General features: G+C 44.9%; 1 protein-coding gene and 1 non-coding gene across 4 annotated transcripts in view; one reads left to right on the forward strand and one right to left on the reverse strand.

Moving 5' to 3' along the window:
* Nucleotides 1-9,997, reverse strand: part of GNA14 (G protein subunit alpha 14) — a 160,903-nt gene extending 150,906 nt beyond the window's left edge. For 2 of the 3 annotated variants that reach the window (XR_006785918.1, XM_045840981.1), the window contains exon 1: nt 8,902-9,997. Coding sequence is in view for 2 of the 3 variants with exons in the window: in XM_045840981.1 (XP_045696937.1) it covers nt 8,902-9,025 (124 nt within the window). In the remaining variant the exon portion in view is untranslated. The remainder of the gene's footprint in view (nt 1-8,901) is intronic. The other variant, XM_045840980.1, reaches the window with a different exon arrangement.
* On the forward strand, nt 5,531-5,661 carry LOC123820310. Its single transcript, XR_006785942.1, has one exon. It is a non-coding gene; the product is annotated as a small nucleolar RNA SNORA51 (small nucleolar RNA).
* Nucleotides 9,998-14,021: the final 4,024 nt, after the last annotated feature.

Raw genomic sequence — 14,021 nt, forward strand, 5'->3', positions numbered from 1 at the left:
CCCTCTAATCCAGGAAGCAACCCTTTTCAAAGTTTTATATAATAACTCAAAGTAGAACCCTGTGAGCTAATGGTAATACAGAGAGATTTCTTCCCTAATCTAATTTCAGCATGGAAATTGGTCTCATGAAATTAAATACAATGTCAATAATTGAAAGAGTTTTGCTTTATTTTAATATGTACTATTTGATTGGGGGGAAGAGAAATAAATTACCTTATATCCTTGATTTCAAGATTTTTGCCACACGAATGAACATTTTAAGTCAAATTGCTTTTGCAACAAAGTGTACATTTAACTATGGTGGTTGTTGGTTTCCTGAAAAAGCTGTTTTCAAGTCAATGACAAACCTTAAAATCAGTGTTGCCTTAGAAACAACGCAATTCAACATGAAGACTCAGACTGATTTGATGAAAGAGTGGCTTGGCGCTCATAGACTGGACATCTGGCCTCGGTTCTACTGCCAATTAGCTACTAAGCCCCAAGCCCCGTGACATCTGTCGAGTCTCTTCACTGCTCTGGACCTTCTCTACCCCATCCATAACATGAAGTCCTGTACTTGTGTTCCTCAAATTCTCTGTGGTAAGGAATCAATTTTTAAAACCTCCCCCTCGGGGAAGGGTCTTGAACACAAGAGTTCATGAGACACAGTAAAAATACCCGTCCATGGCACAGCCATAGTAAATTTCTACGAAAGCTTCTAGATGTGCACTCCCTGTGCCTGTCTTTGTGAACAGGCTGGCCTGCACCTCCGGCTGCACTTGGAGGGGCACTGACTTCAGCTACTGGGAATTAGACCACCATGCAGGTTAGATGATGACTCTAAACCTTATTTACCACCTTCTTTTACTTGATTCTGTTCGTTAATACAATTAGCTTATGCTCCCCAATTACCAAGTAGCTGAGCAGAAGGAACAACAATTCTGGCAATCAGTTATTCAAAAGGAAGGTGTTATTTGTGGAAAATTTGAGAGAGCAGCAGCATAGTTAATCCATTTGTGGGTCACTGACAACTAACAATACAGAAGACATCTTTCAGGCAGAATAATAAAAGATAAGTGTTCTCTTTTCCTCTTATTAAAACAATAAAAAATATGAAAATTTATCAGTTGCTTAAAAAAGACTTGATGACCAGGAATATTAATCACCCATAGGCTGGAATTACCAGCTGATGTTTCCTGGAGGGTGAATTTTATGAGAGAAGACTGATATGTGGGAGCTCTTCCTAGAATACGCTTCCTCCTCACCACTTAGTTCATGATAGAAAGTTAACTACTTAATGGTTATTAGCCACAAAGCCATTGCAATTTAAGGAGAACAACTTTTTGAGTAATACATCAGAGTGCAAGGGTGCATGCAAATGTGACCACTTGCTGGTTTCGTAAGGACTCTGGCCATGGTAAATCATAGGCATGCGCTTGCTCTTCCTCTTTGCCCACCAATTTGGGTACAAGGCCAAAAGACCCCTAGAAATTACCCAGCTTGGACTCTGAAGACCCTTCATCAAGTTTACGAAGGAGAAAGTGCTTCAACTTCAAGAAACAGAGCATTCCCTAGGCAGGGCAGACCCAAGGGTCTCCTGGAGAATTGCTGAAAGATGAGAATGTCTGCCTGAGAGCCTAGAGCGATGATCAGAGGCTGTCCTGTCCTGAGCACCAGGACAATGCTATCCCACAGAGGTTCTCGTCCTGAGCATGTATCAGGATCACCTGCCCAGCTTATTAATACGGATTGCAGCCCCATTCCAGAATGTCTATTTCACAGGGCCTCAGAGTCTACACCTCTAACAAGTTCTTGGGAGATACCAATGCTGATGCTACTGGTCCTAGAAACACACTCTGGGAACTATTGGTATAAAAAATCTGATGACAGAATTGGGAAGACCTCAGAAGTTACTTAATCCAAACCTCTCATTTTAAAAGTAAGGACCCTGGGGCTCAAAGGAAAAGTGTTGCTCATTGTCTTATATCCAGCACTCAGAGGCTACACACATACACACACACATACACACACACACCAAAGAAAGAAACTTGGGTCTCCAGAGCCTCAATGCACTGTTCATTTCATGATTCTGTTATGGCCATACATTAGGAGCCTGATCTCTGAGAAGAAGGGGTACCAGCAGGGGTTTCATGCTGTTGACCCTCCTACCCACATGTCCTCCTAGGAGCTACATGCTAGTTCTCTCAGTGACCTTGTAATGGTAGGTAGGTGTTCTGGGCCCAGATAGGGGGTTGGCAGCACAATGGGCACTACCTCTTGCCTAAACCCAGAGAACATGTTCTCACCACTGTACACGCTGCCTTTCCCCCGCTTCCTGCCAGCTGGACACAATCAGATGGGCTGAGATTTTGAAAAGTGGCACAAGGATGCAGGAGATGGTCACAGATTATTTGCAGTGGTGCAGTGGAGGTGAGTGTCCAGAGCAAGGCTCAGTGGCTGTCGGGATGGCAGAGTGGCTGGCTGTGAGCTTGACAGTCTGACCTGATACCAGTGTCAAAACTCCCTTGGATCCTGCCCTTTGGCTGAGCCTGTTCTGCAATTCCCATTGATTCTATGTGCTTCCTGCTTCCCTTCCAATAAATTATTCTTCTGTTCAAATGGTCTGCAACCAAGAACCCCAGCCAACATGATAGCTCATTAATTTCCTCAGCAGCAGAGAGCCAACTGCTCCTGAGGAAAGCGAGGGCTGCCGCAGAGGCTCCTGTGGGGACTCCCGCCTTGAGAGCTCATCTATCCCCCCCCCCCCCCGCCCCGACACACTTTGATTCCTTGGACAGTGTCAGCAGCAGACTACTTAAGTCCCAGGGAGCTGCCCCACCCCGCCCCAGGCCATGTCTGTGAGGCACTGTCTTGGCCAGAAGTGACTGACCCAGGAGTTTGCCCTAACCCAGAGCAGACCTCAGGCTCTCACAGGGGCAAGGAAGGCCCACAGGGTCCTCAAGCTGGGAAAGGAGGAAAGCCAGGTCATGCTGATGGTGGTGACCCAGCACTGCCCTGGCACTTGCGCTTCCCCAGTCTTCATTACTCAACTCCTTTATTTTCATGAGATGCTCTGGTGAGCATCCTTCAATAAAGGCCCCGTTGGCCTGAATTTCACCCTTTGTCTTTGGTATTAATATAATATCTCCTTTATACTGACTCATTAACAACCTCTCTTTCTCTGCCTTCTCAATCTAGTTACCTTTCTCCCTGCAGCCCCACACATGAGAGCTCATACGAGGTAAGCTTTTCCCTTGTGATTCAGGTATCATGGGAAAAGGGAAAACAAAAAGTGATCTAGGCTAGAAGGCATCCTTAAAAAAAAAAAAGAACCTCTGGAGGGTTAAGACTTTTTTTTACATTGCTTTTTAATCAAACCTCACTGTCAGATCTTTCCATTTCATAATTTGCTCACAACCTCAAACTTTCATCCTCTAACTGCATGCTTTAGAAATGTGATCCTTCGGGTACTTGATATTAGTGATTGATTTGAATTACTGGACTTGATATCTTTGTTTCAGGAGACTTAAGCATCTTAAAAGAAAAGGTGCAGTTCTCTACTAAAAGTAACCAAGGCCCTGTAGAGAAATAGCTGATTCCCGGACCTGGAAGGAGGTACAGGATGAGCCTGGAGTAATGAGTTATGCCTGAAAGTAGGAAGTGCTCAAGGAAACGATGGGGGCTTGTCACGATGACAGAGGAACCAGCTAGAAGGGGATCTCAGTGCACAAATCAGATGCAATTTGAGCACCAACGTGATTAAATGGAGTAATGGAGTAAAAACCATTGGTTAAAAAAACCCTAGGGATTCATGAGTTTGGGGGTAATAAATAAATACATAAATAAGTAGAAGCACAGGGAAGGTTGTTACAGTGGAATGCCTGGTGCCAACTGGTAAATGAGGAGATAGTGCTGAAGCTGGGAAATCATCACTTTGCAGCATCAAGTTACAAATTGGATCAGGAATTATCTATGTTGATACAAAATCTAGAAGGATATTTTGATGAGGAGCAGAATATTTGCATGGTCTTAGAAAGTATCTCCTCATGAAATTGTTCAACAATAGAGAAAACAAGCGGGCGATCACTTAGTATTACCAGTGAGGGATGGACAGACATGGGGTGTCTCTAGAGGTGACCCCTGGGAAGGACACCTATCACTTACCCAGAATTCCAGTCAAGAATATATCATTGGAATCACTAAGTATAAGAAAATCATCAGACAAACCCCAATTGAGAAGTGTTCTATTAAAAAGTTAGAGGGTTTAACAAAAAGAGAGAGAAGAAAGAAAAGGAAGAGGGGACGATATTCTTCAAAAACATAAAGTCACAAAAGCGATGACAGCCTGTGAAAGTGTTCCAGAGTAGAAGAAACTAAATATGTACACATATATGAGAACTGATACATACATAACTTACTGTCAAGCATTTCAGAAAAACTAAAGGGAACACACAAATGAGAACGAAGATGGAATAAAATTTCAATAATAGGTCAAATGGGAAAAAAGTACACCTATGGGTTTTGGCACTATTCTTATTATTACAAATTGCTTCCAAATTTTAAAAAATGTTTTAATGATTTGAAGGGGAGACAATGAATACTTAGGGGATGATGGAAATGTTTGTGTCATGACTGTGCTAACACTTACACAACTGTTCACATTTGTCAAACTGCACACTTAAAATTGGTGACTTTTGTTGTAGGTAAATCATACCTCAACACACCTTACTTGAAAAGGTTAAAGAAAAGTGAAAGTCCATTTCTGAAAGGCTCTGTGTTTGTTTAAAGGCAGGAAGGAGACAGGGAGAACTTTCATTTGTCTTGTGAGAGGCTCTAGGGACCGCTGTGTCATGGGTGGGAGCAGGCTACCTGGTGAGGCTGGTTGATTCCAGTCTGGGTGGGCATAAGCCACAGACAAAACCTCATGGTCTCCCCTTCTGAAGCATATCATGGCACAAAAATTTAAGCATTTTTGCATTAACAGTTATTTTGTAGTGAACATAATATTCACATAAATGGTTAAGATAAAACACCAAAACTAAATGAAATCTGCCCCCAAGGGGTCCTTCATATTATCACTTCAAACATCACTAACTGTCCTTCAAACATCACTTACTGTCCTCAGAGGTGGCTCTTGATAGGCATGGGTTCTTGCATGTGTCCCACCCAAGCCACACCCCCCCATGTGATTGCATCAGCACCCCTCCTTCCCCATCTTTCAAGGCCCTACTCAGAGGACCCCTCCCACCCACCTTTCACACTTGGTAGTCTCTGTTCATGACCATCCTCCTAGTAACAGTTACCTGTGAAAAAGCAACTCGAAGTCAACTTGGAAATTACCCTCAGCACTGAGCACCATGCCCGGCACTTTAGAGAAGCTTTTGGATTAAACTAAGCAAAAAGGAACGTGGGCATACTTACCATTTCATTCCTTTTCTTCTTCACAGAGTTAGAGAATTCTGTCACCTTCTACTGAGAAACCCATACTATCTACACCATTTTCTCTAATGGACTTCCAGCCCAGAAACACAGCCTTAAAATGGGATTTTGGGACCTCCCGGTGCTTACCACAGGCTGTGCTCTTATACTGCATGTACAGAAAGAGGAGGCAGAGTAACTCACCCCATATACACCTCAGCCCAGGCCCTTTGCCTGGTCTGCATTGTGAATGGGGGGACATGGAGTAAAAAATAATAAATAAATAAAAAGTAAAAAGTAAAAAAAAAAACAGAAATGGGATTTTGTTATAACCAATGTAATAAGACTTTCTGAGACTCAGATTTTCAACTCTTTGTTACAAGGAGGAAGAGGCCCTTTAAAATGAGCTTATGGCACAAAACAAAACAAAAACATAAAAACAGTGGGGGAGACTCAAAGCACGACCAGGACAATTTGGACAAACTGCTACGCTACTGACAACTGAGCAACTAATGTGGAAAGCTGCACAGTCCTGGTGAAAAACGGAGCCATGAGAGCTGACACCAAGTGCTCACTGCCAAACAAAGTGGAGAGAAGTTAGTCCACAGCTAAGAAGGGCAGAGCCGGGGTTTGAACCCAAGCAGTGTGGCTTAAGAACCTGCATTTTTAACTCCTATACCCACATAAGTTCAATTCCAATTCCCCAGTAAACATTCTTTCCAGACCGTTCCAGCATGAGGTCTGCATCCAAAATTAAGACTCAACCTGATTAACAACACTTAACCAAGCCTCGTTTAATACTAAAAATCAACAAAAGATTATATTTCTCTTCATTTAATTTCTATTTTCCAGCCACTTTCTTCTCACACTGAAGAGTGTTTATGAGGTTTCTCACTGGAACTCCCGTTGGCCCTACTTTTATCTGTGGAACTGGTAAGGATTTTCTTTCTACTAAAGTTGAGCCTCTTCTTTGTTTTCAACCTCCTTTTTCTGAGACCAGCTAGACATCTTCCAATGACTAGCTCTAAAAAGACCACAGCTTTATCTTTCCCGTGGACACTGACCTATACTTGTATTATGTACAGACAGGATACGGACTGAGCCATCAATGCACTTCAGAAACATCCTCAGATCACATAGCAGCAAAAGCATGCTTCTTTGTGAAAGAGCTGGTGGCTTTTCAGGCCAGTCCACACTTGAAAGACACAAGATCCTAGAGTCCCATTTGCAAAGTGGAGCTTTCACCTGAGGTATCTGAGCAATGGCTCACCTCCACCCACTACAGAGGCTCAGGTGAATGAACTTTGCACTCGAACTGCCTGACTTCAAACAAAATAGCATACCCTTCCCTGATGCCTGTGTTTTCTGAGTCATTGACAGCTCCTCCATTTTGAGAAAAAATGGAAGTGCACCCTACTCCCTTAAAGACTGAAAGAAATCAGAGGTTTTGAAGTCCATCCTTTGGGGCTTCTGGACAGCTCCATGTAGCTTGGAAACAATGTCTAGCAATTTCTGAGTGACTGGCACCGACACAAGGAGCTAGTCACAGCTGGGCCTGATGAAAATGGGGGTCCTGGGAGGTCAGGCAGTCCTGCCTCAAGGGGATGGGAAGAGGGTTGGGGCAAGGGCCTGGGAAGATGAAGAATGATTCTAGTTGTCAGGATTAAATTCGGCTTCCAGGGCAAACAATTTATCTCTGCACATTCCTCCCCTAGTCTGAGTGTAAATGCAAGCATTTTACTGCAAACAAATAGGCTTATTACCAATATAGTATAACTCAGCTTACTGCTTCATTTTTCATACAAAGAGCCAGCATCTGCCAAGATCCTGGTGTATTCCAGACACTGTACTTCTTACACTGACACAAATCGAAATAATTCAAAATGAAAGAGGGTTCAGCCTGTCCTTGACAAGAAGAAGTGTGCAGCTAAAGCCAAGGCCACCCCTATCATCTATGGGGTCAGGGGCAAGAATACAAATGGAGGCCCACATAATTGCTACTTTAAAATGCTAATCAAACTAGCAAACTCTCACATAATCCTCCTCCCTTGACAAATGTAGCTTTATGACCACCTGGAGTCCAGGTATGATTTAGAATTCTCAGACCCCTCCAAGTTGCAGGCCAGAGAGGAAAAAGCTACTCTGGCAATTTGTGAATTCCTTCCCTTCCCTACCCAGCCTCCTTCCCTCCCCAGGGAGGCCTCTGGGGCATCCTGTGGGCCCTCAGCCCGCATTTGCAAGATAGTCCACAACCTGGCACACCTGCTCCTTTGGGCACTCCTCAGGGATGGAGTCTGCCCTCTCTGCTTGTGAAGGCCCTGAAAGCAAGCTGGGGGACTTTAGGCAGGGAATTCCCCGGGCATCTGGGACTTGAAGGTCAACAGGGATTCTGGGTGGGCAGGCCACTTCACCTGCAGACACTTAGCACAGTGGGGGGAGGGGACACAGCGTGGGGAAGCTTATACCCTGCCCTCTAAACCCCGGAAATAAGTGTAGGAGATTTTGTTACTCAGGTTCAAGGCAAAACAGACTAAAAGCCTTCTCTGTTTTATTCTAACTACATCGACTTTTCTTTCTGGGAGGAAGATTCCTTATATCAAAGACAAACTGGTGTGAGAGAGGAGTCCTGTCTGGAAGGGATGAAAGAAACAGCTGAAATACTTGCTGCTGGCTGCTCTGTTCCTCAAAAGGCAAATGGATTGAACAGGGTTACTTTCCTGGGGCATACACTGGGCAAACCTTAGAAGTTCTTTCTGATGTTGAGAAAGGGTGTCCTACCTGGAGCAGGGAGACCAAAAGAGCCAAATGAAGAAGTAGCCAAAGCACCTAGGGCCACAAAGCCAGAATCCTAGGGACCTCCCCACGCTGAGTCACCTGGGCAAGGAAGTTTAGGGTCTGCCTTAAACAGAAAGGCCTCCCAGGGAGGACCACGGGTGGCAAGTGGAGGTGGGTCACAGTGACGGAGGTGGCAAGGACCTGGGCTTCACCCACATGGTTGACGGGGTATCTGCTTTGCCTTTTTTTGGTCAAGGCAAGTTTGCCAATTTTCTGGGCCTCCGTTTTTAACTCTCTAAGATGGAGACATTACCTGTCCGCCTGAGTTGGTGGTGATACCCCTAAGAACTTAGCACAGTCCTGCACTTGGTAAGTGCTCTGTCAACAACAGTACTTATTTATTAGAACTGACAGCTGAACCCACCCTACGAATCAGGCAGTTCCCCACCACCGACCCGAACATCCAAGATGGGGTTCTGCAGAATCTGTGTGCGCTGGCTGGGTGGAAGGGGCAAGGTGGGGAGGTCCAGGCTTTACAGACAGAGGCTAACCAGAACAGATGGGGGAAGGCACACAGAGGTCAAGGGTCCAGTCTCAACCCCGTTTGGGGGTAGTTGAAAGTCACCCAGCTGGAGTTGCAAAAGACAGGCGCCTAAGGTATTTGTATGCCCCGGGATTGGAGGCGGAGATCCGCACGAGGGAATGGCCAGGAAGGAAGGTGTCACTCACCCAGCAGGAGCAGCTTGAGCTCCCGGCGCGCATCCTTCTTGTCCCGGCGAAGCTGCCGCTCGATCTCTGCGCTGATACGTTGCGACTCCTTCTCCTCCGCTGACAGACAGCAGCAGCCCGCCATGGCGCTCGCTGCAACCGACGGGGCGGTGTGGCCCGGAGCGCCCGGATCTTTCTCCCGGCCGCTCCCTGGGCCGACCTGCGACGGGCGCCCGGTTTCGGAGGGAAAAGAGGGGGGCCGACTTGAGTTTCAGAGTAAGAGGCCTGTACCTTCGGGGTTCAATCTCTCCTCCCAGGTAGGCTCCGAGGCAGGGGTTAAGTCCCAAGCGCTGGCACTGATCAAGTGCACCCGGGATCCGGGCTCACGCAGCCTGCACTCGCTCGGGGGAGAAGAGGGCGAGCTGAGCTCAGTTGCGAATGGTGTTCGCACCAGAGGTGGACAGCCAGTCAGGGAGCGCAGACAGCACGTAAAAAGTTGGGGCGTCGGTGCCGGTGCGGGAGGGAGAGCGGAATCTCCCAGGCCCGGGGGAAGCCCGGGCAGGGTGCAGGCGCGGCGTCGGTTAGAAGCCAAGTTTCTGAAAACCTCAGCAATGACCGCAGACTAAGACCAACAGAGAAGGTTCCCGCTGGTGCTTACGGCTCTAAGTGCCAGGAGGAGGCGGAGCGTCTCGAACCTGCAACCCTGGCGTCTGCAAGAGTTGACCTTGGGGCACATCAAGCGATGGCGAGTGTGGGCGAAAGGGGCGAGGAGCTGGAGTGCGGACCCGCGGGTGGGGGCGGCTAGTGTCTTTGGGAGCAGCCCCCACACCTGCCTCCCTCACTGCGGCCTCCCAGCGTGGGGAGGGCCTCCTGCCGAGGTTGCGGTGACCACGGCGCTCTGGCCTGCTCCCTGCCCAGATCCGGGTTCCGACAGGTGAGAGTTTCACTAACTCCCAGCCTCAACTCCTCCCAGCTGCAAGAGGAGTGGAGGGAAGCCAAGCGTCCGCTGCGGGACACAGCGTGCCAGAGACTAGGCTGAGCTCTCTACATTACACACCCTGGTTTCCTAACCCGGCTCCTTCAGCTTCCCAGAGGCCCCAGCTCAGCTCAGGCTTGGTCAAAGCCCACAGTCAGCTCGGCGGCCAGATGCGGCTAGCCCTTAACCCGCTGGCACTGTGCTTAGAGAAGCAAATGCTGTTGGGTTCAGTTAAATAAGAGAAATCCAAGAGCGGAGAGTAAATATCCTGCCAGCCCCTTCCTACACCACCGGACGAGGAGGGCCGGAGATGTGCGGCATGGAAAACGGCAGGCTACTTTGCATTTTATGTTGGGGAAGACTCCTGCTTTGTAGAGAGAGCTGAGACGTCTCCAGCAACACCTGCAATGCTCCCTGCCCCAGCCCTGAAGCCTGACAGCCGCCTGGTAAAGAAAGGCGTGTCCTCACAGCCACTCGGCCTGGCTCCTGGATCGTCGGGAGCGTGTCTGAGCTGCATTGATAAAAACTTAAAGATTGAAAAGCACCTCTTTGTACTCAGATAGCTCTATAAATGCAGCTTATATCTGATTTTGTCTTCTGCGTAGATTCTGAGGCAGAGAGCAAACAGGTTCACGGGGGGAAAAAAAAACAGAGAAAGGAAGGTGAGGAGAAGGGATCCTGTCGTTCACTGCAATGAATGCTTCCCCCCCTCCTCTTTTTCATGTTTTCATGTCAGCATACATGCCACTTAAACCACTTTATTGGCGTTAGGTAATTAGCTAATGCGTCCTCTATTAAGAGCAAGCAGCAGTGCCTTTCAGGAGTCGCACACATTTAATCAATTCAAGCACAGGCGCATATTGAGTGGAGAGAGTGGTAGGCGTCGTTATATAAAGAGCTTGGCACTATGATGCTATTTGGCTGAAGGTCTTATTTATTTTGAAGTTTAGAGAAGGTAGACAACTCAGGCATTAAAAATGAATGAGCATACCTTCTTAAATGCATGACTTTATTTTCATTTCCTTGCAGGCCTAAGTTGACAGTAACAGTGACCCCTACAGGAAAACTCCCGGACACTTCCCATAGATCCTTCCGCATTTAGTCATGGGTTTCTCCCCCCGCCCCCTTCACAGGTTCATCTACAATATGAGAATAAGACTTCTTATCTTTTCAAACTAATAGTTGCATCATAATTATTAGTATTTTTAAATGAGTGAAATTAGGGCAACGTTGAACTCCACATTATCTAGAATAACTGTTTCAAAGTTGATAACATTTCACAAAAGATATGAAAAATTACTTGTGGCAAATCTGTATAACTTCTGGACTGATCAGCTTGTTAGTATGTATCTGAATCCTTAAATGGGCTCATCCCTTTTAACCAAACTGGTATTTCTCCCCTTATGAAATAATCAGAAGTTTTCAGTCATATTTGACTTGGGGTAGTGAGCATACAATGCAGTGCACGGATGATGTGTTGTGAAATCATGCACCTGAAACCTGTGTGATTTTGTTAATGAGTATCACCCCAATAAGTTCAATAAAAAGGGAAAAAAGAAATGAATCATCAGAGAGAAGCCATAATTTAGGTGCAAAGGTTTTATTTCTAGTAACAACAATAACACAAAGCAAAAACTAAATGCCCAGCAACAGGGAATCAGTCCAATAAATTATGGTATAGCCATACAATGAGAAGTTATATAGTCACTATGTCAATATGTCAGTGACAAATGTGTAAATAACAATACAAGGTTTAGGGGGAAACCTCAAAATGTATTTAGTGAAAAAGGCACAATACAAACAAACAGTATGATACAAGCTTTATTATGGGCACATGTGCACACATTTTTAAGAGAGCAAAAAGGCATACACTAACAAGGGGTTTGCTCTGAGTCATAGCTTTTTGGTTGGTTTTAACTCTCTGCTATAAAATTATTTTGGGCAGCTCTGTTAAAGTTATCTTGGCCCCACTTTCCTCAACTTCAAAATGAGAGGGATGAACCAGATTAGGCTCAAAGGGATCTTTGTAGCTATGTTTAGATACACAAATACTTACATTGAGTTACAATTGCCTACAATTTTCAGTACAGTAACACAGTACAGGTCTGTGGCCCAGGAGCAATAGGCAGCCTGGGTGTGCAGTAGCCTGTGCTGTCTAGGTTTGTGGAAATGCACCCAATGATGTTCACGTGACAAAATTACCCAATGAGATGCATTTCTCAGAGTGCATCCCCCCTCGTTGAGATGCATGGCTATATGGACAATGAAGACTGTCTTCGAACACACACGACTTTGGGTGTGCAGGAATAACTACTGTTTTTAAATGTGAATTTTCATGGGAATTAGGTGCCTCCAGAACTTAAGAGTAAAAATCTTTGTGATAGGAAGGAGATTTTATTTTGTTTTCCTTTTTTACACAAGTCTTCCTCTGCACTCATATCATTCTCCTCCAGAATGAACCAATTTTAACAACCTACTATGTTTTCTTCTCTATTTTGTTATGCTCTTGTAATGCTACATAAGCATAAAAACCCCATAAACATATATAAGTGCAAACAGAAGGAGTTTGTCACCATTAGTTTAAAATGAGACCATATTACCTGAACTCTGTATTTTCCTTTCCCCTCCAACAATACCTTATGGGAATCTGAGTAAACTGGTTACCTCAGATTCAGTCTTTCATACATTTGTATGAGGGAGAACCCCAAAAATCCCAGAATTATCTTCTGGAGGATGGGTCCCTTGTACTACAGGCTTCCCCCACTAGGTGAGTGTTCTGGGAACCCACCTATGTCAGTGTACCAGCTGGTGTTGTTGTGAGAGGCTGTGTTTGGCTTCAGTGAATTCTTTTTGAAGACTCTCAACACATTTTCCCATTTTTATGATGGGTGACTTACAAGTGCCCCTGCCCACACCGCACTGAGTGCAGCAGTTTTTGACCAAAAAAAGCATGACCCCTGTGCCCCACCCTCCATATTCACCTGATCTCCCCCAAGCAACATTTTTTGTTTCCTGCAATCAAAAAAGTCCTCAAAGAGAAACATGTTGCTGATATGGAAGAGGTGAAACAAAAAACAGCAGAAGCACTAAAAAGCACCAAAATCGACAAGTTCAAACACTGTTTTGAGCAGTGGAAAAAACACCTCAATACATGTATTGCATCAGATGGAGAGTACTTTTTTTTTAAGGGGACTGCAAAACATGTAAGAATAAATACACAATTTTTTATAAATAAATTCTGGGTTTTGGGGTATCTTCCCTTGTATATTCATAGCATTTTATGACATAAAAGGGCCATATTTTTTTCAGCTTTTCCCTTTTGAGAAGCATTTATTTTTATTTCCAATTTTTGGCCACTAAAAACAAACTTGCAATAGATTCTCTGTATCTAAATTCACATGCACTAGTGCCCTTATTTCTATGGGATAGATTCCCAGGGGGAAAAAGACTGCATAATTGAAAGATATGATATATGCATTTTTCATTTTAATAGATGTGACCAGATTCCTGTTCCAAAAGACTATAACAATTCATACTTCCACCAAAAATATGAATATCCACATCCCTACAAGCAATGAACATCACTCATTAATTTTTGGCACCCTAAAAAAATACAGACAATGCTAATGTATTGTCTTACCTCACAGTTTCCTGACAGCTCATGAATTTGTATATTTCTTCAAAGCATGTTAGCATTTGCACTGGCCACCCTGTGAATCGTCTACTTACATCCTTTGCCCATTTTTTAAATTAAGCCACTTGTCTTTTTCTTACAATCTGTAAGAGCTCTTCAACATTACATATCAACTTTGCCATCTGAATTACAAATTTTCAAATACATTTTTGTCCTTTATGATTTTTTTAAAATTTTTTGAAGATTTTATTTATTTGTTTTTAGAGAGAGGGGGAGGAAGGGAGAGAGGAAGAGAAACATCAATGCATGGTTGCCTCTCAACGTGCCCCCCACTGGGGACCTGGTCCACAACCCAGGCACGTGCCCTGACTGGGAATCGAACAAGTGACCCTTTGGTTCTCAGGCTGGTGCTCAATCCACTGAGCCACCCTAGTCAGAGTTGCCCTTTATAATTTTTAGTGGAATCTTTCTCCATAGAAAATATTTTATTTTTACATATCCAAATACCTTTAATTTCTTGCACAGCTTCCA

The sequence above is a fragment of the Phyllostomus hastatus genome, unplaced genomic scaffold (genome assembly GCF_019186645.2).
Source record: "Phyllostomus hastatus isolate PE091 unplaced genomic scaffold, TTU_PhHast_1.1 phas_contig_34, whole genome shotgun sequence".
NCBI lineage: Eukaryota > Metazoa > Chordata > Mammalia > Chiroptera > Phyllostomidae > Phyllostomus > Phyllostomus hastatus.